This window comes from Homalodisca vitripennis, chromosome 2 (assembly GCF_021130785.1).
Source record: "Homalodisca vitripennis isolate AUS2020 chromosome 2, UT_GWSS_2.1, whole genome shotgun sequence".
Lineage (NCBI taxonomy): Eukaryota > Metazoa > Arthropoda > Insecta > Hemiptera > Cicadellidae > Homalodisca > Homalodisca vitripennis.
Genome location: NC_060208.1, coordinates 137547442 through 137574239, shown reverse-complemented (window position 1 = coordinate 137574239; position 26798 = coordinate 137547442). Strand labels below are relative to the sequence as shown.

General features: G+C 34.8%; 1 protein-coding gene across 1 annotated transcript in view; it reads right to left on the bottom strand.

The window, feature by feature from the left end:
- LOC124355820 (retinal homeobox protein Rx1-like) overlaps nucleotides 1-26798 on the bottom strand; it is a 76332-nt gene that overhangs the window by 34057 nt on the left and 15477 nt on the right. The window contains exon 2 of the mRNA XM_046806974.1: nucleotides 4559-4869. Coding sequence (XP_046662930.1) covers nucleotides 4559-4869 — 311 coding nt within the window. The remainder of the gene's footprint in view (nucleotides 1-4558; nucleotides 4870-26798) is intronic.

Sequence of the window (26798 nt, the reverse complement as noted above, 5' to 3'; positions counted from 1 at the left end):
GTAAAATAAAATAACTGTGATTTTGTTTAATGTCACATTCTGAATATTAACAAACATAACACAATTGCGAAGCTTTTTAAGATAAATATTGTAGTTCTGAAGTATTTAATTTGCTTATTGCCAGTAGATCCAATGATTTAATTTCTTTCAAAATAATAATAAACCCTTTTAAACAAGCTCTGCGAAGTCAGATCTACAGACTATTTTCTAATGTTGACAATTTTTATGATAGAACTTCCTAATCCTTGCAATGATTAAGTGTCTAATAGAACGTTAAAGATAATGTTTTGTGTTATTGCTACATACATTTCTGAGAGTGAAATTTTTATTCTAGAGTTGCTTCATTTTTAATAAGCCGCTCGACTATTTTCTTTAGGAACATTTTCTCGTAGGTTTCAAATGGCTCTTAAATAATTGAAACCTTCACAAAGTCAACTCTCTATGGTTACTTCAGAAACCCCAAAATCTTTTTGAGCTGTTTTTGATTATCACGACAGCAAAATAAAGAAATGTTTGCAGTATAATTTGTTTAAGACGTATACCATTATTATAGCTCGTCTTTTCATATTCATGGAGCAAAGTAATTCACATAATTCAGTTTAACTCATCTAAAAGTAAAAGGAAGATTTCTGTTGCTAACTTCTAATCGATTCCATATTTTATTTACTGGATTTCATATAAAATAATTCTTATGTTCAGTGCTAAATGTTGTATTTTTAAATGTGTGAATTAGTAATACATTGTTAAATTTCAGTAGACGTATTAGATTATCTGTGTAACTTGAACTAACACAAGTAGATTTTATAAACACTATATATATAATGATTTTCAGTCATTTAAAACCCCCGAAACCTGGATAAGAATGCCAATGAGATATTGTACACACAAGAATTAAGTCGTCAATATGATGCAAACAAAATGTGTGTAATACATGAAAACAAATTAAATTCTTTTCTGGCAATATTCAGGAAATTTAAATGTAAACCAAAAGCATTCAACAGATTTCACTCAAAGATTCTATGAGAGAATAAATTGAAATATGTCGAATACCTTAATTTGATCACTGTTAGTACTTCAGTATCAAGTAAAAGTCAATTACCAAACCCACCAGTTATAAGAGGTATGAACATAAAGAAATTAATACCAAAGTAATAACTATAACCGATTCCACTCATGCTTTGAAGTAAAGTAAACGTATAAAACTCGATATTCTAAACGACAAAGACAGACAATGTATGGGAAATTTTAAACAAAAATTAAATCCAGATGAAAGATAGAGGTAGGATTAAATCCAAGAAACATGAGGCGGTGAGCACGAAAAGTGGAAATTAAACATGTAATGCAAGGAGACAAGGGGAAATGGGAGTCGGTGGAGACTCTGGCCCGGGAGCTGTCAGGGGAAAATAAAACTGAATTGATTGGAAGATGGTTTTATTCGGAAAGAGCTTTCCATAAAATGCGGTGAGATATCCCCACTTGGCTATGTATGACATGTTTGAAGACGGGAAAAAATATCAACATTCGTATTTATCGTTTATCTTTGTGTCGAGGGGAGGATCGGGGGAGTTTCCCTCCTGCTCCCCCCCGCACATCCCCACCACCCAGGGATCTCGCAATACGCGATAATCCGCCGAGGATATTATTCTCCTAGCGCGAAGCGCTCGAGTTTTCCAAACATCGGCGCAACTTATTATTTGATGCAATTTCGCAAATCCGCTTAAAGCCTGAAGGAACTGGATGATTACGTAGAGATTTCCTTACATGTCAGCGAGCTTTTTATTGGATGTCAATTGTGTTTTCTTGTACAGTTGGAAATACTCGGGCGAATTCTACTCGAGCTCAAGTCAGTTCATTTCGGCTTGACGTAATGTTTACTTTTTCCTTTAAGTTTATTCATTCTTGATTCCATACAACATGCGATTTACTTCTGTGACGTAAACAGTAATTATTCGTCTAAAACAATGATTATAGTTTTAAAACTTTACGAAATAAAAATGTGTTGTAGTTATTGGTACGAAGTTAAAACATGTTAAATCAATAATGACATACAACTTTTTAGTTACAAAATGAATCAAATATCACGTATTAGAAGCTCTGTTTTGATATTAATGTGAATTTTCATATGTATATATTTTCATGTATACAGGGTGTGTGACCGAATTTTACGTGCGGTTGAACATGTATTTATAAAGAAGCTTTCCAAAATATTCCTAAGAAAAGCGATGCTCATTGGAAGATATCATTTCGGTGAAATCACATCCAAGTCATTGGGTTCTAAAGTTATAAGCGACAATTATTTCGGGACCTGAAACTATAGACGTTTCTTGGTGCGCAAAGTTGAGGTAAGATAATCAGCTTTGTACAGTTCCACGATATTCATTACAGTATTTTATGAGACTTTAGAAGTTTCTATCCTTAGAAACTAGTAGCGAGAAGTGGATCGAAGTTCGAAAATGAGCGAACCAACGGTTTTAAATAACACCATGAGATAACATGAATTAACGAAAATGTCGACTGCTAGAGCTATAGTGTTTCCTTACAGGATTCCAGTAGTGTCAATTGAAGTTTCTTATTAGTATCTGTGAAGAACATGCACATTTTATGTTTTCATCGTAAAGAAATGAGAGAAGCCCAATGTAAATGCTGATCAAAACTAACAAAGAAGCGAGCTAAACAGTCGGTGCCGTACTCAAGAACCACACACGATATGTACGCCAAGTTACTGAGCCTTGCAAGAAGTTAACACGTGGAAGCTTATTATCGATTAAACACTATAACAATGGAACGGCACGGAATGGTTAAAGAAGGCTAAACACAAAGCTGAAAAACAATAACGGATGCCTTAAAGTAAACAGACGACGAGCACATCATCACATAAAGACTTCTCGAAGCGAGTCAGAATAAAATTAAAGAGGGGGATGTGAAATACGATAAGTGGAGAATGTAATGATAGCCCTTAAGAAGCTGTCAGGGCCGCTCGCTTCGCCTTCTTTATGTTTTGTTTTTTTAATGGGACAGCATGCAGTTGAGGCAATGAAAACGTAGTGACGTTTGTTTTTCCACAAGCTAAATAATTTCACCTGATTGCGGTGAGGGGGGGATAAAAAGTCAGGTTTATGCGAGATGGGTTGATGGGGGAGTCGCCGTGAGGAGGAGGGGGGTAGCGTGCTGCGGCCTCTCAGCCACATATCGACGGGGGCCCGCGATTTATAATATCGCCCTATCAAGCGACATACAAAAATACGCCCCGGTTGAAAAATGTTACATGACAAATCAGTATAAATATTAACAGAGACTTATAGGAAACCCGGAGAACGATTCGGGACGGAGATATGGAAATTGGAGACATCTTTTCTGTGTACCGAAGCCATTTTGGGGCCGCGCTCGAGTTTTATCGGTCTTGTACACCGCGCTGGATGTCCCTGCCGGTTGGGCTTGTCATTACACCAGAGTGCTTTCCATCGTTTAAAATGTCAAACATTGGATTTAATTCCAGCTCAACTCCTCCAGGACGTTTAATGTTGCTTTCACTTATGTGTATAATCCTGCATGACAGAATAGTTGTTCTACTTATAAGATAAATATACTATATGTATTCTATTTATAATATATATATATATATATATATATATATATATATATATATAAAGTAATGAAGTAGTAATGCCTTTGACCCACTTTAAATTTAAATTAGATAGCTATGAAAAGAAACTGAAATCCTATTACATCTTCCTCTTCCATTAAACGAACTGTGGACTTAATTGCGATTAAAGCTACATCCTACATATTGCTAATGTTTTGAAAAAGCAAGCTTCAATATAACAGCCAAATTCTTGTAAATAATAAGATTATTTTAAAATTACCTCCTCCGTAGTATTTACTTATACTCTATATACCTCACTGTTATGCTCATTCTTAAGCTTAGACATCAAGGCCTGGTTCCTATTCTGTACAATATTTTCTGCTTCGTAACTATAAAGTTTGTCCCTATGAATCCTGTCAGAGATCAGATGGCATTGTGCTGCTGGATATTAGAGACGTACACGGCTCTGTTGTCACACTTTCTTCGGACGTCTTTTAAGATGAACTTTTATCTCCCTGTTAGCTCTTTGTTGTTATTCCAATTATCGTAGAAAACCTGCTACTGTCATTACGGCCAGTGGCTGTTACTGTCATAACAATAATATTTCAACAGTTTTTAAAAAACGTTGGACTCAGCACGTATATAATAATTTTTCTTTAAATGAATTACACTGGTATTGTGTTTTGTCCTTTAAAAAGTAACTATTATCAGAAAATGGCTATCGCAAGAATTTTTATTGTTAGAGTCCATATGCTGTGCCTGACTTTTTACATGCTTCCGAAGTAAAGTTTGAATTATTTAATTCCTGTACGTAGAAGTAAGAGTAGACAATAACACAACACCATTTAATTTATTTTTAGATTGTCTTCTCTTAAGCTAGATACCGGTACGTTAAATTTATCAGATTTTTATAATAAATATTTTTTACGTTTTCAACATTATCCTGATATATATACTTTAGTTTTTTCTACTGACCTGAACTCGGACCTCCGGTAGATTGACCTTCATGGCAAGCTCCTCCCGGCTGTACACATCGGGGTAATGTGACTTCTCGAAGGCTCTCTCAAGTTCGTGGAGCTGGTAGGTGGTGAATGTGGTGCGGTTCCTTCGGTGTTTCTTCTTGTCTGGGGACATGGGACCCCCACTTCCGCGGCTGCTGGAGACCCCAGAGGTGTCCCCGGGCCCCAGTACGCTACCTGCTTCCTCGTCACTGTCCTGGGCGTACCTCCTCTCGAGGTCGGAGGTCACTGTCAACGGCGCGTCGCTGGAGTTGCAGCTGTTCTCTCCTGGAACATCAACAAGTTCTAGATTGTTTCTATTTAGTATGTTTATGGTAATTTACTTATAGCAGAGAATACTTTTAAGGAAACTCAAACATTTTAAAATGTACAGTGGCACCCATGGAAATAGACTGAATCCTTTTGTGCAAATGGTCAGACATTGATAACAGCACCTAGAAGATCCTGAAATGGATAATGATTCTGAATCAATGTTAAGAGTGTCAATTCAGATGCCTTGTATTGTAGCACTCCTGGATGCATAAATAACCAAACTTCGGACAGATTGTATAAACCATAAAAACTAGCGAATCGTTGTTATAGTTTTATCAGACACATGAAGAATGTTTTATAACATTTAAATAAATGGACTTAGAAATAGTTTTTTGTTGACCGCAGCTGAAATATTAAATATGGATTGAAGTTAAAATTAAATACTTTTATACTCAAAGGGTTTGTGTAACGTGCAAAACTGTATGTAATAAGTGATTTCTAAATCTTAACGAAGATCACTTTACTGATTGTTGATGCAATATAGTCTAAGTTCGTCAACTAGAGCTTCAAATAAAATGGTCATTAAGGAATCTTGCTACTTATTCTGAAATGTTTGGGTTTTTCAAACATTCTTTTCAATAAAACATCGTATCTTGACTTAATTCTTGTATAAATTTTGCACGCATGGAACCCAACACAAAAACGAAGTAACTCTAGGTTACCATACAAATATTATTACGATGTGCTACCCCCTGGTCTGGATAATATGATTACTTTGAAAGACTGTTCTTGCCTATTGATATTCAACCATTATTTATTGTTGACAAAGCGTTTTAATATTATCATATTATAAAAAAACATGGTTATGTTTTGTTCGATGATAGGAAAAATGTATATTTGAGATAAACTGTACGTCTGTATTTAGTTGATGACGTTATTGCTGAGTGTATGGCAATAAACGTACCACGGCAAAAGAAACATTACTTTCATACATTCCAAAATGCAGTACATTTATTTAAAGTATAAAAATTTCATGAAGTCTCGAAATAAAAGAGATTAATTTCACCCCCCCCCCCTCTACCGTTTCTGTACACGTCCCTGGTCTGAGAGTGTCACGGCCTCGGTAGGTTTTACTAATGGAGTTGTCAGCAGTGGACAGATGACTGATTAATGACCAGCTGTTGCTTGCCCTCTGCCTCACTCCTCTGGCTGGACAATTAGCAGTTCAGGACCTCTTGAGAACCGTTTTACTGGTTACTACATTCTTGCTCTTGGTGCAGGGTCCAAACCTTGCTGGATCTAGACGGTATGCTGTATAGGCATATTTAGGTCAAGGCAATACACCCAGACTGTACGTGAGTTCTGCTCAGTGTGCACCTCAATCTTTCTACTCACTTTCTTAAATTTGCTGGCTCATTTCAAATTTTCTCATAACAAGGTGGCCTTTATTTTAATGTTTCTAAAGAATTAAAATGGTGAAGAAGATAAGACCGAGACCAGTACAAATTTGCGAACAACTTAATCTCTCGCTCCCTAAGGACGTAAATCCTACAGACCCTTATTTCCCATGAACCCGTATTAGATAAAACCATAATTGATGTGGAAACGTTTTAAGAAGATATATGTGCCGAGTTGCATTGATCGTGAAGGTGTCGATAGTAACGCCTTTAGGTAAAATGAAATCAAATCTTACACTCTTTTGAAAATTCGTCAATGAAGAGAGTACAAGCAAAGGTTTAACGAATTACTGTATAATAAGATCTAGTTAATAGACAATATACAAGATTCTGATACGTACACATGAATTTGTGTAATATATAATCTACGAAATATTCATAATTTGCAAGTTCACCGCAAATGAAACAAAATGTAGAACACGAACGTGTACAGACCAAGGAGCAACGACTGAATTGGATATAATTCCGAAACTAACTTGTATATTACTAACATCAATCTTTTCGTCATTCATATTTCCATAGTGCAACAAAGACATCTTAGGCAACCGATTTTCACACTGCTTTCCAAAGTGATAACCTGTGCAAAACTTCACTATTTTTCGAAACAATCCCGAATCTTTTAACTGTCTCAAGTTGAAAATTAAGTATGCCGAAGCGATTGGAGAGGGAACAATTTCTTAGTGAGTACACGACAAGAATAACCTATTTATTCAGAATTGTATGTCATTAGTGGGGATAGTCTATATTACTTCACGAGTTTGTTTATTCATTATTTATCAATAATTAGATTTTTACTAGGCAAAGCTTAACTAATGAAATAAATATTTACTAAACATAAATACTATAGTATGAATAAATTTACAATGCACAGAAATATTCTCCTTAAATGTAAAAAGGAGTACACTACATAGAAAAAAGGTAAACTTTGGAAAGTGTACTGTTTTTGGGCTATTGGGCAGGTCATATTCTCTCCGATTTGAGTTTTAATCGAATGGTCATGGCCTTAAAACAGACAATGTTACTTTATATTTTACAGATGGGTTACAATTCATGTTTGAAAACAATTTGAAACTATAAGATACACATTTGAAAATACAACAGTATTACTCAACGTAACCATATAGGCTAATAAATAATTAAAAAGCCTAAAATGTAAAAATATTGTGTCAAGGCTCTTTTTATGGATTTTACACTTTTGAGCTTTATGCTACATCAAACATAACTCAAAACGTATTGGCTCATGGTAGTCGAAAAGAAGGATAAATTGACATGTTTGATTTTATTTGGTAAAAAAATATAAAAAAAATTATTACAAAAAATGTAGAACTATGTAACAAAGGTTATGTATTCATTATGGTTATGTATTTATGGTAATATAATACAGTTACTTGTCAAAACATTATACAAGGCAACTTTGATGCTGAAAGGCCTCGTGTATAAAAATAAAATTATTGGAGAATTGTGACTTTTCGTTCATCAATTATTACAAAGTAGTGTATTCCAATAAGAAGTGCTCCTCCTTCAATGAAATTATACAAGGTGTTAATAAAGTCCTGCACGGGCTTGTTAATTCCCGAACGATTACAGGAACAGCAATAAAACTTGGTACATCCTTCCTGCACCTGTAAATTTACTTTTTGAAGTAACTACCATTTTTTGTCATGTAAGGGGCTCAACACCATCATAAGTGTTACTCATTCACGTTCGTTATGCTAAATTGTTGTAAAGTTGCAGGCGGTATCAAAAACTCTGAATAATGCACTGAAAAAAGCTGGACGGCACTACTGCAACAGGAAAACTCAAATGACTGTAAGTCCAAAGGCCAACCAAAAAATAAGAACTTTTTATTGTAATAACTTATACCAGGGTTTTCCCTCTCATCATACATCTCTGCTAAGCAACCCCTTTTAAAATTATGTACATTTTGAGCTGTGCTTATATTTATGCCGGACTCCTTGTAGACCATCCTCAATTAGATGTGAAGAGTCACTAATTATCTTAAAAACCATTTGTTAGTTCCAGTATTCATTTACTAAGTTCGACTTTCACAACTTGAGCCAAGCCAAGAATAGTAAACCATCTAGAACAGGACCTACAGTGTAAATGTTTCAAACTTTAAAACAGCGTAACTTTTTAAAGAACCTTTTGAGGTGGGATTTGCTGCATTGTAGTACTAATAAAGACCTTTAATTTTATGTATTATTCGAACTACGCTTTTGTTCAAGATTTTCTTTGGACTTTTTCAGACCATCCCTTTGACATGACAAAAACCTTTTTGGCAATATCATTGCATTCAGTAAGTAATGGTGTTGTGTTATAAGCAGTAGTACAGTAGTTTGTTGACTAATTGTTGTGTAAAAATTACATTATTGGCTGCTGATACCAAACGCCTTGGCCGATTTCAATTTCTTTTACCAAAATACAGCATTTTTTATGAGCTTCAATTTGAGGTATCACAAGGTATTAGTTGCCATTTCAAAATTTTGGCTTTGGGTACGGGGAGGGGCGTAGGGGTAAACACCCCCATTTTGCAAATTTTGTTGTTCCTCCAATTAGTATTATACACTCCAGTTTACAGAATTTTGATACTTGGGCTATAAATCTTTTAATACGAGTTTGAAGTTTTCAAATGAATACCCTGTACATATTACATGTAGCCGAATCTATCGATCCTAAATTGTTTAAAACATTCGGTAGTATAATATTTTCACTCTATTTCTTTTTGAACACAAAATGTATTTAACACTGTTAGGTTGGTGTAAATGACCAAGCGTAGCCAGTAGACAGAACTAGTGTCGTGAGCTTGTTGATAGAGAGCGTACTGTGCAGTAGGACCAGTGTTGCCAACAGACAGGTCGGCAAGTGTTCGCAGTTTTTCACAGGACTGTTGATAATGGCAGTGATTGGGCTGGTAATTGCCCGGCGACCTGTTTACCAACGCCACAAAGCGCTCATTGCCTATTCTACACTGCGCCAACTATCAGCTGTGCGGCCGGACTCTGTTTACTCACCTTGATTGCGCCGCCTGCTCCCGACACCTCCGACAAATTAGCCAGGATTGTTCACCCTTCTCTGACCGCTTTGTCCGCAGCGTACTTTTGGTGTGTGCAAATAACTTTAATAAGTCGTTAAGTTTTTTGCTGAATAATATAATTATATTTGTGTACAAAGTTAAAACTAACAAGTCTGCGAGATTTCAAAAATAAAGTTAATACTTTTAAAATATTTAAGTAACAGTGTTAAAACTTTGTGTAATATATCTTAAATTATTACTGAATAAAAAAAAACATTTTCCAACCTTCTAAATTGTGGCAATTTTAAAATTGCTGTTCCAATTCCTGAACACCAATTTGGAAATAGGAAACTTATCAGAAAACAATAAAAAGTAATTGCAACGAGAAAATCTTTTGATACTGTACCTGGTTTGGTATAATCAATCACAAGCAACAGTAAATGTACTTTTACCGGTCCCGTGAAGTAAAATCGAGTGAAACATAAACATTGTTACAAATTATGTCAAATTCAACTGTCAAATACTTGCTCTAGCTACTGATCATAACTAATAATTGTACCAATTTTGATATATTATGAGCTGGTATAACTTTATATATTTTGTTCTTGCATCCGTATCTAAAATATAATAGAAAGATATCATAAAATTATCTATTTTTTTATCCTATTGAACAACTTTTCATCTTTACTAGTAAAATAGGGGTGATTTAATATCGATATCAAATTACATAAGTATATTTTAAATTGTTTTAGGCTTACTAATTTGTCAATAAAACACAGACAGTTTATAAACTGAGCAAGGACGTAAGGTTAACACCACATTAAATGACAATTGTGAATTATTATGACTTTCAAATAATTTGTACAGTTTTCTACCTAATCACTTTTATTAACTGTTACATACGTAAATACATACATCCATAACTGTTCACTTCCATGAAATAAAACACTTTTTTCAGTTTTGCATACATTTCAATCAGGACTATATTTAAAAATACAAAAATATCTCAAGCCTCCGGCGCTCCTGGCCAAGAGTACCCGCTTTCTTTGCAAATAATACTCTTACAATGAGTTTAAATATATCTGGACGTGTCAATGGTTTGTGTGTGCGCGCGTGCGGGTGTGTGGCGAAAGATTGTTTAACGTTTAACATTCAGCTCTCCTATAAAACAAATCACTTGTAATAGTGTAACACTCCTCTCAGCAGGCAATAGCGATCAACATTCAGTAGTTCTTCAGAACTAAATAATTTATTGTGTTGTTTGAGCCTGGTTATAAATATACCGCCTTCGATTACATTAACGCGATGCATATCTGTAGGCAATTATTCGGAGTAATGTTACAATTATTCCAACAAGCGACTCTAATATGATTGTCGAAAATGTATAAAAACGTTAAACTGCTTCTCCGGCGAACGGACAGGTCACTTGTGAGCATTTCATTAACATTATCCGAGAACCGGAGCAAGAGGACAAGCCCTAAACTGCTTTTCCGGTATTTGACGACAAGCTGTACAGTCGTCACAGATGATAAACTACTAACGCGACCAGTCGGTTAAGTAGACAAATCCCCGCGCCTGTCGACGTTAAACGATCCGGACCCACAACGCCTACTGTCGCGTCAGAATTGATTGAGCTGTTAATGTATTCGGGCATAATTTAGTTAATAACCCACGGTCTAACACTCCGCCGCGCGATAGCATCTGCGGTCCGCGGCACCTTTGCAGCGCGCTGAGACTGAGACAATACGGACCTGTTTTAATTTTCCGATCGGCCCTCGATTGGTGAGGATTAGTGTTACTAGGGAGGAATGGCTGACCTGAGCGTGTGGGAGTGGTAGCGGTGCACTTGGAGATGTTTGCTGCAATAATAGTGGCTTAGATTGTTACTCGTGTTAACTTGAAATACACAATGTAAGAACATCATAGTGTTATAATATGTATGAGTAGGTTATTATTATACACATGCATAACAGTTTTAACGAAGTAAAATCGTGAACTGAAGTGGCCGTCACCTCAAAATACTGTTAAATAATAACATAAGTTTTTGTAATATCGTATTAGTAAAACGTGAATAAATAGCTTGGTTCATATTTTACAGTAAAACGATATAATCTCTGTTGATAGTTCATATATCTCAATATTGTACAGGTCTATACATCATCAGTTTACTTTTACTATCTGGTACTAATTTGTTGTTGTTTTTTTTTTTTTTTTTTTTTTTTTTTTTTTTTTTTTTTTTTTTTTTTTTTTTCTAAAAGGTTAAATTGGAGAAGGAGTTCAAATATCTATTGACTGAATATATTCCGAATTTTTCAACATTTTAACTGTATAAACATTGTATGTACTACGTGGTATGACCATAAACTTGAATGTTAATAAAGAAAAGCATATAATAAATTAACTTCTCTTTATGTCTAGGTGCATCTTATCTGCTGCGCATCCTATTTTTCCTGTTTTTGGGCCATTTATATGTAATTTATTTTATTTATATTTGTACTATATTCAAAATATACATTTGTGAGTAAATAAACTCCAAGCAAAAATATACTGTGTCAAATAAAAACCGGAGATTCGAAAATTTTAGGAAGTATTCATTATATATGTATTTCCTCTTCTTTGATAATAACGTGTAGAATAAAACACATGTTTAATGATCAAAAATATAATCAATATCTTCTTAAATGCAAATTGAATCTTTTGGTCACTTCTCGACTAGAAAAATGGTAGACTGTTTCCAGGGCTAAAGCAGAGGACACGGCTAAAATTTGCTCGTATTTGATGTTCTACTACAGAGTTTATTGACTAGTCTCTCAAGCAATTAAGGCTACAAGTAGAGCTCTTCCAATCAGGCCAAACAATATCAACCTGGATTTTTTAGATAGTCAAAGTGTTTGGAAATAGATTTTATATTTTCATTGATAGCAAAACAATTGTTTTTCTCGTTACGATGTAACTATAATAGTACTACATCTTAACATTCGATAAAACATAATTACTTGCCAACCAGTTGTGTATATAATTTAAACTGGCCGGAACGATTCTCTTCAAAATATCAAAGGACTTAAAAACAACGCGTACCAACAAATTATTGTAACTGATAGCATACAATTTTATTGTAAAGAGCAATGGACGTAGGAACTAACCCTAGAGGACACTAGCAGTTACAATCAAGACCATGTACATATCTACAATTTGAAGAATGTTATACTAAACCAAAATACAGACCAAAAGAAGTGTATACAACCACTAAGTGGAAATGACTCTGTTTAGGTATTAGGGTAAGTGAGAAATTAAACAGTCTAAGCGGCTGAACAGTGAGCTGGCCACGTGTTAAAGAGTGAAATTCGGGAGTTGCCACATAATTAACCCGTATGTATACGTGTGTATCGGACAACAATGGAGGCCGGTCAATTAGGCGCGTCAGCGCGGCAGGCGCACTGTAATGGGGCTTTTACATGCCTCCGCTATCTTAAAAGCATCAGGCGCGGCGGCTCGCGCCTGCGCTGTATCCTGACACGGTGCGCCAGCGCCTTGTTTAATTGGTGCATTAGCGAGCCCGCCCCGCCCCGCCGCCAAGATTAAACATTTTATTAACACCACTACTGACTCATTATACAACTACCTTCGCGCAAACATATCATCTGTCCAGGCTTTTTGCTCCGCGCCTCATGAATTATACAGGTTTACTTTTCGGTTGTCCTTTTTCCCCAGTGAAATGTTGGACACGACCTGTTGGTTTTTTTGTCTGTTCAATTTTTGAAAGGTAATTGATTTTCAGAAACGAAGAGGTCTTTGGTCACACCGGTCATTGGAAGTTGGGCAAACGAATAAAACAAAAGTACTGCCGGCTTTAATGCAAAGAAAAACTTGTATTGAATCCAACTTAATTTGGTGTCCACTATCATTAAAATATCCGGATATAAAATTGTGTTTACCAAGTTTATAATAAGAAGTATAGCAACACATATTTAACCCGTTTTTAGCACAATAGTCGTTTTCTAACAGGTTATATCTGATTAAATATTATTTAGAAACCAAAATATTAATTAAGGTTTAGCTAATAAAAAGTTTTAGTTTTGATTTCAATCTTTGTATTTTTAATAATTTTCAACTTTCAAGAATATCATAGGAAAGGTCGGAAGTATCATGTTTATCTTTTAGTTTTACTAATATTATTTTGGCAACGTAGTACTTCCAAAGTATAAATTGGGAAATTCTAATCTATGTACAAAAATATTTAAATATCAAATTAACTTCCAATTATTTTTAAATTTCTCGTGAAATAGGATAAAATAGTCTAATACTGAGTGAATTCAAAGGACCATGCTGTTTTATTTCTCCATAAAATGAAGAAGAGTTAAACATCTTGAAACATTTAAAAAATACAAAAGTATATGAACAATAAAAACAGTCAAGTAAAGTTGATGTCTCATACTAAGACGCTTGTATATTTATTGAACACACGTATTTAAGCTTTGCTTAAATCATCAGAAACGAAGAGTTCATTTCTAAAGATTCAAGAGATCTTCTAAGAAAATTGATGCTAGCACCAAGCTCAAGTGGCTTTTAATAGAGTCCACAACTGGCCGTTATTGGGGTCGACTTATCGGGTACAGTTACGGTCATAAATTGCTACTGGTCGTAACAAGTTTGGGCCGACATTAAAGCTTTTCAAACAGCGCTGGCAGGAATCAATTTGGCGGGAATTGTCACGCGAGGTTGGCATATCGTCGCGTGTCTAGTTAATGAAGTTACTTAGCGCTCAGTCGCTCACTTCGCTCAATTACTCACACAACTACAGTGGTACAATGTCGTTAGACGCCGCTCGCTTGTGTAGCTCAGTTGTTCCTCCTTGTTGAACTGATTTGTCTTCATAACTCGGAGCTTTAGGGTATCAAGGGAAGATTACTTGTTTGTTCGAAGAGCAGGCGTGAGAAACGTGAATATTACATTCTCGCCTCGTTTTCCGCTTTGGCGCTGTTGGTTCTAAACTGTTGCATTGGCAACTAATAACATAATACTACTAATAACCAATATCAGAGAATCAGAAACATGGAATTTGAATCGGTATCGCATCTCAAGAGGGTGTTTAATACCATGTTAGCGCATTTATCATAAAAATTTGTGTGCGGCATCAATTTTATATATTTTTGTAAAAAAAAGTTTCCTGTAATTCAAAAGACTTTAAAAGGCCCTCATTAGATACTTTCACCCTTTCTTTCTGCCGAATTTTCTATGTGGAAGATCTACAGAATTTTAATGCATATAATCTCAAAGTAACTGTACCGTCTCTCGTTATATGGTTCTTAACTGTAGCATGTAGGATGCTCCCCCGTGCATAGAGATTGTGACTAAATCATCGTAGTGCACTGAATTGTGCACATGATGAGACAATGAGAATACCTCTTCACCTAGATAACACTATATTCTGTAGTTTAGGCATCTCTGATGTCGAGATGATGTTCATTTTAAACTTCACCACAGAATTCTTTATCTCTTCGGATAAACCTGACTCAAGATTTCAGGAGTCAAGGCTGTAAAGTGTCAATTTCAGACGCTGCACTAAAAGGAAGTGAACTGGTGTTAAACTCAACATTCACATGGTTCAGAAATCAAGTTTAAAGTAATAGAAGTAACGTATCAAAACTAAAGATCAGGGATTGAATGTTCTACGCCAGCTTTACTTAGCCAGATTATGAATATACACACCAAAACCCTTATACAGATCTACCAATATTGAATTATAATATTATTCACTGAGGTTGCAACCAAAATTTCTTATCTGTGTCCCATTTTATTAGGCTGAAAGTGATACCATGCCATATGATTGTACTCAATTCGTTAAAGATTTGTTTGATCTAAGATTTTCTTTACACGCACCATCATGGAACTCGTGCAGCTTACATAATTATAAAGAAGCTTGATGCACAATTTAAAGTCTATAAGTTGGTTGTTTATTAACAAGATCGTACGTACAGACAACAGATAGAAATTGTATTTTTCCAGCACCTCCAGTGCTGACACCCAATGAGGTACTTGACAGTAAATAGTCACTTCTTATACATTTCTAAGTAGAAATCCAAGGATATAGTTAAGAACAATGAACAATGAACAAATAACAAGTGAGTATCTTATGGTGGGTTATCAAAGGAGTATGTTATCATAGGTTTAGAAAAGTGCACTCTATTGGAGATATATGCAGTTTCAGGTATTTCCTATAAAATACTATCTATGAGATGAACTTCTGAATAAGTTACCTCTTTTTACTCCATGTACTGTCAAATGATGTCCTATTGCCTTCAATTAACTCTCTTCACTTTTCTCTGAACAATTTATTAAATCTAAAATATTTTTTAACGTATCAAGTTGGCAGTGCCGATTCCGAGCGGTCTTGGACTGAGTCTGAGTTAAGATAGCGAAGGTTCGAATCCTGTCAGTGACTGTTGCACTTAATATATCAGTACCAACGACCTTGTACTGTAACAACTCTCCCCTTTATTCTGTTTGATAAGATCCTCGCACAGGCCAATGGCCCATTAGAACGGGCATAACAAGGCTTAGAAAGGGATCAGTTATTCCTTTCTTTCTTTACAAAAATTATAATATTTAGATGAATGCAGTTTTTTTTAATAAACTTGTATATTTATATTTGTAAATTGGTCGTTTAATATTTATTACATTCCTATTTGGCATTTAATATTCTAAAATACGTAATATTGGGGCATATTGAATGAATGCTCGCGTACGGTTGACGCCGGACGTCTCTCTCAGCGTGCGAGGGTCGCACACTAGTAGCGACAGACGTGAGCATGCTGTTTAGAGCATGCGGCCGACAAACAGACGGCAAATCGAAATCAATTAGTCGGGCCCGCGATGGCGAATCAGTCGAATGAAGTGAATAAGCCCCAGTTTGATCGATACGGAGCAAATTAATATTCCGTCATTGATTACGCCCTGTGCGCCCGGGCGTCGCGCGCCGTTCGGCGTGGGACTCGACACGTGACCCCTGACATTACCGATGTTATGAGCATTGTTATTAGTCATACTACAAACACTTGTCATTGTCCCACAAATAACTCCAGTCCGAGAGGGGAGTCCCGCAGGGATCGTTCTTCGCTCCGTTACATTTCCACTGAAATATTGTTCTTTAATGAAGTGTCGCGCATTTCCCTCTTTGTTTTCACACCCTCAGCGGCCTCAGTACGGTTTGTGTTACTGTTGCTTTTCGTTCATAATGTCTAATCTATCTATCGATTACTTTTGTTATAAATATTTACTAGTTACTATTATGAAATTGGTTTAGAATATTAAAATTTATTTATGAACGCGTGTATTCTTTATTTTATGAGATGGATTGCACTTTAAGACGTTAGTTAAACTTATACAGTGTTTCACAGGATTAAACAAATTATACATACAACAAACAATTGTAAACAATTACGTTTGTGGTTGTTTTTATCAAGCTAAGCTATAAAATATGAATCCTGCAATCATCATTAAACTGATTGGTTTATTTTGTGTTAGCCTATGTTATTTTTGTAAAAGAAGTTGTTAATCAAGATGATTAGTCAAAACCTCATCATAGTTTGTTCTTCGGTATCCCTTGTTTAAAAACAATGAATTTTGTGTTAGATTCGGACTGGGGACCATTAGTGCGAAGGTTACTCAACAATTAATCATGATAATTAATCATGTTAGTACACGCTGTGTGTTCGTTACCGTTTCATTTAGATTTAACTAACAAACGATTTAATTATATAAGTAATTATTTAACGCTGTTAGTAATTACTATATACACAATGAGTTATTCTAATAGTTTACATATTATGGTTCAATGTATTTAACTACTTCCAATTAAAATATACCGAACCAAATTAAAAAATGCAACATAGAAGAGCACACATGTTCTTCTCCTAGGCGCGCAAGTCCATCTCCGCTGCACTATTTCCTGTCTCGTACCATAGTTACTTGAATTATGTTAGATACTTCATTTAAATTATATCATTGATACGCATCCAAATGATTTAAGCTTTATATTTATGTTTTTAAGGTTATTTAAGAGAAAATGTTCAAATTTATGTGTAATTCACCATTTACATATTAAACCGTATACTGTTTACAATAAAATCGTGATTTTTCTCAGATAATGAATCTGTTTTTAAAGTTTTACTTTAATGTATACGTAAAGACATTTTTCTAAAAAGACATTACTTTTATGAGACAACGTAATTTTTACGGATTTCTATACTCATTCTGATGACGAACTACTTATGATAGTCATTTCACTAAGCTGTATTAATTTTGTTCATTGTAAAAATGTTTAAATTTTCTAAGTCATACATACACTAAAATTTCATACTAACCCTTGTTATTTACACTAAGATTTGCCGATTTGTACAGTTTACAAGTAAGACAAGTTGAAACCACAGCCTCGGGGACATGTGACCACAAAAACTACCGGGACAGCGGTCGACACGAATCAGAGTCAAATCTTATCTAAGACCTGGGACGCCGTCAAAATAACAAAATGTTAACTACCACAGAACCCACTTCAAATCAGTGTCAAAATTGGTGGCGGTCCCTTTAAAGCTTAGGGAAATAAAGTGGGAGGGTGGAGGCAGGGGAGGCACCGACGTCAACCTGTCAGCCGTGTATTAGCCCCACTAATGCCAAACAAAAAGCCTCTTATTCGGAAATCCAGTGACTCAATTAGAAAGGCCGAATTAGCCAAGTGTTCTCCAGGGGACATGAAGCACTGCACCGCGTCTGTTGTTGATGCTTTTCGCAACGCATCTCTACACCCTCACCCGTACTACACCCCTACAAACAAAACTGACACCCCTACGACATTTTGTTGTAACATTCTTTAGTTTGGTCTAAGCTATTAAACACAATGCTTGTATTTACTACGTTTAGTGCTTTTTTACTTGAAACTCTCAATTATACTCGGTTTAAGTTGTGGCGTTGTATATTATCAGGATTAGTTATATTTTAGTTATTCACAGCAAAACTAGTAAAACTGTTATTTGGTTTTAAAGCAAATATTATTAAATAATGTAAATTCTTCACAACGGAAAATGTCAAGATATACAAAAACTAGACCAAGGAGGTTAATACGTCAGTTCTTCTTTTTTATTAATTGGGTTTACTACTTATAGTAAATGGAAAAATGAGTGCTTAATTCATAAGCATAACTGTGCATTATAATTTTGCTAGTAAAGTACTAACAAGAAACAAACTTTACGTTTATAATTAAAAAATGTAATACTTAATAACATAAGTAATTTTTTATGTACATAGCGGCGAGTGAACAATTTAAATGCGTTTTTATAATAATTTTACAAAAAGTACCAGAAAGTACAAGGACTGTGAAGCGTTAGTAGATTATTGTATATAATCGGAAAGAAATATTTGCTAGAAGCAAAGCTTGATGGACATTCAGAAGCAGGGCATGAAATTTCATTCAGTTTCTAAGATTTATTTATGTATTGATTCTCAATATATTTTTACAAACATTTATGAGAGCGGATCATTGGCCGAAAAACTGTTTATACTACTAAAGTTTTTCAAAGGTTTGAAACATTAGTAATGAGATAATTTTAAATATGCGAAATGAAACACTAAGTTATAACGAAATATTTTCATTTCGATGTAGAACAGTTATCAACGCCATCACATTTGTCGTAATACTGCTGCAATCTCTCCCCGCCGATGCGAGAGACGTGGGCTAAAACGCACAGCTCTACGGTTTTGATGCAAATCCCTTTCCTCCAAAACTTCACCAAATTGGCTTTGTCTTGCTGCGTTACGGGCATTTTAAATGCATGTTAGTGAAGCACGTCCTCTAACTGAGATCCAACATTATCACACAAAATGTTATTCCTAAAAGAAAAATTTGAACGGCGGATAAATTATGAATGAACTATTAAAATTCTTAGTTTCCTAGTTGCACAAACCTCCGTAAACAATTCTTTTATGAATTAATACCGGTTATAAGCAGTTCGGTGAAATATTGTCTTGGCATTTCTAAATTAGTTTTAGTAGAACACTTAGCCTACTGATTGAACGACACAATATAATTTGCTCCAGCGGTTATTGTTCTCACAGTCGTTCTCAACCAACACTATGACAGTCTCCACAGACACCCCTCGTGTGGGGGAGGGTGCTGCCCGACACAGAGTTATAGCTTGTTTGGTGTTGTGTCGCACTTATCACCCTGTTTTATGGGGATCTGATAACATCTCACTTGACAGGACACGCACCCCCTCCCCCCTCCAACCTACCGCACGATTCTTTATGGTGATTTGTTTCAATTATCGAATTACCCTTGACTACTTATGTTTGAGAAATTATATAATCGATATTAGTTCAAAATATGTTCCACCAAGGTTAGATGCATTCCAAACCTACTAGTGGATTGTATAAGTTACTTAGATCCAAAAAGGTACAGTTAACTTAAGTTTTATACATCAAGATTAGATGCATTCCAAATACAGGTATAGCGGTGGCCTGTATAAGTTAGGCCTACTTATATTCGAAAAGGTCCAACTAACTAAGTGTGATCCACCAAGGTTAGATGCATTCCAAAACTACCAGTGGCCTGTATAAGTTACTTATATTCGAAAATATACAACTAATTAACTGGCTGCCAGCTTTAGAAGTCAAATTTCATTCCACCTTAAAAAAGTAGAATAAATTAAAGTTTTCTAGACTTTTTTCATAGTCCATAAAAAGATTCAATGTACATTTTCCCGTGGGGCTTGAAAAATTTCATTTCTGTCTGAAATTGTGCATGAAATTTCATTTGTATATGAGGTACTCCGAATTCGGTGTTGATGGATGTCACTCCACGGGATTTGGCTGAGTCCTAGTGAATATCTTTACTTTGGTCCACTGGTGTTCAAGAAGGCAACGAGAAAATAGTAGAATAAATACATTTGTAAACAAACTCAATACACCGATAAGAGATTCTAACATGAGGCATATTTATATATGTAGCCTTACTACCCTAACACGCTAATTATTCTACACTTATTCTATTCTAATTAATGGACAAAAAATAATCACATGTCAAGTAAGATTTTATACGTAAACTTTAAATTTTGCATACAATTTTAAACTATACAAGAATAAGTTACACGCTGCTTCATTTTTGTATCAATTTATTTGTTGTGTTATTGTCTGTATGTCTATCTATCCATTGGACAACTCGAGAATTACAACAGCTATAGATTTTAACTTTTGCTTGTAACCTACACGTGGTGTGGCTACTCGTATTCAGAGTGCGCTAAGGCTTGCATACTCTCTAATGTTATATTAATTAAAAGCTTTAAATGTAAAGTAAAGGACTGATCAACGTACAAAGCTCCTTAAAGCTCTGCTGACTACTAGTTTAAAACGTTTTGAGTTTAACAAATAAAATACTGTAAATAATAAATGTAAATAATAAAATATTGCTTGTTAACTGTATTCTAAGATAAATTATTTCTTGTTGAATCGGATTTAACATTGGTTGTAAAATGGTGCATGCCGTATATAAATAAATAAATAGATAGGCCACTAAAAAAAATAGTTCTTTACTAACCGGTTCAATAAAATATTGTCATATCCCTAATTCTTTACACATGCCTCTTATTGATCTAAGTACACAAAACAATGAATAAAATAATCCAAAGTACTAGGCATAGGCTATAACATTCTGAATCTACAGCAAAGAACATCTGTAATCAGATTGGGGAGATTGATGGCTAATAAGACCTAAAACGGAAGCCATTTTTTATTTTTGAAAATAAACCTAAGAAAGGCTACATATTTAAATGTATTACACTTTAGAGTTTTAAGTGAACTTGTAGAATTAATTCAATCTTTTAAAATACAATCATATTGGATGTTTTTGCTATTGAATACAATACGGTTTAAACAATTTTTGAAAGATTGTAAATTAGGAGAGAATTTGTATTCTAGGTAGTAAGTCATGTTGTGGTAAATGTTGGGTTTAATTCTTCACTAATAATAGGAATTAAAATGATTGCAAATCAAAATGTAATACTTGAATGTCTCCTACGAACGGATTCACTGATCTAGGTGCACTATCTAAAAGGTACAACTTCTGAGTTGTCATTGAATTTAAATTGAATTTCAGAAGTAATTAAATACCCAATCGTAAATAACAGAAAACATGATCCCGGGCAATGAAATTCTATCGGTTTCCTTGACGATGACAACCCTAGTCATCAGCTCACAACTCACCGCAAATAAGGCCAAATCGGAGGCATCCGCGGTAGAAGCGAGTCGTAAGAAAATGTAATGGAACAAATGAAAACAGAATGTTCAAGCAAGATTTATTTAGAGGCAATAGAGAGCTGAGTGAAGCTGAAGCGAGAGCGGTGAGGGCGAGGGTGAGGGGAATAGGGGTGAGTGACGCATGCGTCCTCTCGCCCTCTCGGCAAACAAGCAGGACTAACTCCGACACCTCCTAGCAGATCTCTTCAACGTCACATCGTCTAGCACCCTTGGATACAGTCGGACATCACCGTACCATCAGTTATCGCAACGCGGCAGAGATAATAAAGGTCAGCTCTCTGTGGTGACTGTGGCTACAGAGATTGTTTCGTATCACATACATTTACTGGTCTATTAGTACCAGATCCTTTAAAATATATCAAACATTTTGGTCAAATGTAATGATGAACGAATAAATAGTTAACATCTTGAATACCGGGAATAACAACGGTCATAATTCCTGAAAAGTCGTTTTTGCCAAACAATTAAACTATTATTACCAGATCTGTAAAAATATACTTATAAAAATTCCCAAATAACAATTTAAAAATATTAAAGAAATTTTATTGCTCTAATAAATTTGTTGTAATACCGTAAGTAAACCTTTACTTATTTAAATAATTTCAAATCCCCCCCCCCAATGACCAGAGTAATTGTCTTGTTTTAGTAACACTTTATCTATTAAACTATAAATCTTGTCAACTACTTATCCATTTATGTAGTGGTCAGAGATGACATCAGTGATAACATGATCAAACAGAAACTAATAATATTTGCCGGTATGAATTTGAATATAACTGATAACTCCTTTCATTGCAGAAGTAGTTTGAATTCACACCTGACGATGGAATCTTCGATAATAACAGGTATCGTGAAATAAATTTAAAACTATGGGAGGATTGAGTATTTTTGTTATAGCAATAGTTGAATATTATAGTTTAATCTCTATCTCATGGGCAATCTCAAAAAAGTGGTTAAGTGACTTGGATGGCTCTAGAATTCTAAGTTCACCTCCCAATAAATTTGTTTTCTTTCCATTAAACATAAGAGATTAAATAAATAACTGATATTTACAGCGAAAATTCGACGGATTGAGCAATACTTGATAGTCAACAAGTTTCATATCTTATGATGTTGTAAGAGGTGAATGGAATAAAATAACGTGACATTCCATTATAAAAGGTTTTCATGCTGTTTTGATTAAACAAACATAAAACGAATTTTTGATTGATCGTCTGAAAAGGGTGTTTTTGCCTCGTCCTCAGTGCACCGAGAAGATACAGCAGGTCGAGTTACACGACAAACAAAGAGATTACCAGAGCTGCGTTTTGTTTGGGGGATCAAATGCAATCTATTTATTTGGACAGGCGGAATGCAAATCGGACCGTTACCTGTGATGCTCTTTGGGTTCCGGCTCGGCGGGGCTCGAATAAAAATTCAATTTCCATACAAATGATGTCCAACAAGGTGCCAGTAATTGGACCCGAGTTTGGCCGATCGCTGCAGTGTATCTCCTTCTGTAAACAGGGCGATCGTAGAGCGTCTGGACATCATTTCCGGGACAAACGATCACAAACAACGCTCCGCCGCGGTTGTTGTCGCGTATTGTGTCCAAACAAGAGCGGCGGTCGGCAAACAACGATTCTCTTTCCGTCCGATTGTGAGTTGAAGTTTGCATCTGGAAATTACTGATGATTGCACAGTGGAACATCGTATTTGGTCGAATTGATAACGGCAGAGGTAGTTTTAATCTGCGGCGCTCATGTTTTCTGACCGTCAACCAAAATTATTTCTAAGAAAGACGCGTTGTTTTAGTCAACAAATGAAATCCTAACACAACTAAAAAAAATATTAAAGAATTTATTCTTATTGATCTTTTTGTGACTGTCGAAAATCACAGATTTTGAATTTGCTCACCACCATGTTGAAGATAACATCCAATATTAGAAAAACAGTCTTTATTACACAGTAGAAGATATTCAATGTCAGTATTTTCCTGCATGTCTACGTTAAAATGCTTATCCCTGTAAATCAATTCAGAGTTGATTTTCGGATCACAACTTTTCTTTTAAAAAGAGAAGAGGAAACAAAAATCATGCGCTTCAAAGGTCAAAGAGCCCTGACGTAGATTTTCATTGTACTATGAGACGTTAGAATCTTTGAAACTAGTTCAGTAAACTATCTCGAACTACATTTTGAAAACAAGTCCAAATGTAGTTCCGTATTGAACACATATCTTCCAATTTAAGTAGTTGTATTTGTTCTGAGATGCCTGTCTTCCTTTTTGAATGAGGAAATCTTGTTATTTAAGTACAATACAAAATATCAAAAGTAAACACCTAAGTTCTACGCACCCAAAACGGCACATGCTCCAATAAGTTATAGCGAGGCATTTATTGGTTGTGAGCAAATTAAATCAGATTCCAATCAAATTACGACTCGTGAAAAACCGTTATTGCTCAATTTTTATATTAATATCACCAATCAATACCTGTGATTGTTTAATTGCTTGAATTGATGTTGACATTATTTTATATAGACAGTTGATTCCAATCATTTGGCGTTTTTATTAAATTCGTTCAATTTACAGTGCCGTCCGATTTAATCAAACCAATATTTCAATACGAAGCTGTAACAGTTTTAATTAACAAATGACTGGTATAAGAATGTATTTACCGCTTAGAAGCAATTTTAAAATATTTTTTATACATTTAAAACTAGTTGATTTATATTGGTTGTGCTTTACAAATCATTAACTTATTGTAAGTTATTATTATTACGTATATTATTAATCTGAATCATACAGAGGTTTTCAGAGAACATTTGCAAACAGTGTATTACGTAATTTGAAGATTTATTGCTTGCAGTGTCTACTAGTCAGGAAATCAGGAGGGGGATTCCTGTTGCGTGCGTTACGGCTAATTTGTCCCAGATAAGCGTGGACACCCCTCACTGCTTACCCACTAACTCACTATATAGGCTATTGTTTAGTCTTTTCCCATGACTGTATGTTTGTAGGGATATTGAAAAAACATATATTACTGGTAAAAATGTTATATTTTTGATACAAACAAAATGAACAATTTCTCAATTAGTCTGAATTGATAAAACAAAGGAAAGATCATTTCCCTGTAGTATTACAAAATCGGAGAAGCAGTTATAATGAAGTTTAAAGTGATGAGTAGAGCCAATGAAATTTCGTAACATTATTTTTCAACCAATAGTTGAATCTTTTTTAAGCAATACTCATTTTAAAACGTTATTTATTGCATGTTCTACTTGCAGTTTTATTCACATAAGATTAGGAAAATGGTTTAACTACTACTTATTTAATTATGGGTTAAACTTTATTTACATCGTTGTTGGATCTAAAAATGACCGAAAGCTGAGTTAAATTTTTATTGATTTATCTACTTCAGTTTATACTTTGTAGAGGATTTTTTTACTTATATTCATATGCGTAGTTATTACATCTGGTTGATTTTGTACCTTTATTAAAATATGAAACATAAAAACCCCAACCAAATAAATGTATGGTAACTAAATAAAATGTAATTACATATTTCCAACTGAAATTTGAAATATTATCAATAAATAATTTAATAACTAACGATTATGTTATTAACAACTTAAACATTCAAATATTAATAATTGAGATTACACTGATCTATTCAACCCTTAATCATTACCTATATCTATCATTTTTATCTAAAGGTCGTCAATCATTATCATTTTTATCTAAAGGTCGATAAAAAATTCTTGATCATACTATTATATCATTCAAATATTAAAATAATATATACATTAAATACATTAGTCACTGCAACATTTTAGTTGATCCAAATGAATATGTGAATAAATGTAAAAAGTAGCTCACATTTCACTAAGTGTGAAGCCAAGTGTTGGGCAAACATAGAGCTCAAAGATTGAGGGCAAAGCAATCGTTACAACAAAACGGTCAGGAATCGCAGTAAAAACCTTGCGGGGAGGACAGAAAAGCAAATAAGAAAATGTGAAATAAATTACCGACCGAGACGGGACAGAGAGAAGTAATTCGTTTTGTAATAATGTTTCTTATTTACTCAAACCGAGCCACTTTGATTTCGAATGTATCAGGACTTAATTAAATGGAATCACCGGGTGAAGATAATTGCAACCTCCCACCCTCCCCCTCACCTACCGACCCTCCAGTGTGACACACGCACACGCACGTCACGTCACTACAGTGGCGGATATGGGGATGAATCCACCCCTGAATCTTTAAACTCGACCGAATTATAATAAGACATACAAATTATGTTTATATGAACAATCATTTTCCTTAACCACAAAAAATACTTAATGTATTCAAATATGTATATGCTGGTACCTGCACCTGCAATGAGTACAGGGTCACTACACACATATATGAGGAAATTTACAGACGACTGTAATATTTATAAGTAGGTGTCAATTTGTATTAAGTGAAGCTGCATCTACTGACCTGATTTATATTTTGTATATTCCAAATTTAAATATTTGAATTTAAGTAAGAGGCATAAGGAAACAAGTTATTAAACTCGACATGGACTGATTAATTGTAGTAAAGTTCGTTTGACATTTGCGAATTCAGTAAAAAATGGCTGTTATGAAAAAATAGCTACATGATGAAAAAAATTTCGATGGCCTTGTTAGTATCAATCAAACCCAAGACGCTGAAATATATACCATCGTACCTCCTAGACCACGTTTGGAGAGATTCCATGTACAATCCGAGGTGTAAGGAATAAATACGGTAGCCAGACGAAAAACGAGGAGTGGTGGGAGGGGGGTCACTTGTCTAACAGTATAATATTCAGCCTTATTTCGTGCGTTCTGTGGCTCCGTCAATACTAAACCGGTTATTTTCTAGCCATACCTCGTATGTATATTTATATGATCCTGTTCGAAAGGATCATTGTTGCTTAGTAGAGAATGATAATTTAGGCACCCAGCAATGCCAGAAAACAATAACTATATTTGCCCCTTAGATGCATCACTACTGGATGATCCTGAGATGTGCTTGAAAGCATACCCATTGCTACCTATATTTCTAGAAGGGCTTCTGTTTCTAACTAGCTGTGGTAAAATCAATGCACTTTTTGTTTCTTAAAACCGTTATCCGTATAAATGTTTAAACATCACATTTTCACCAGTGCTGGTGTAACGTATGA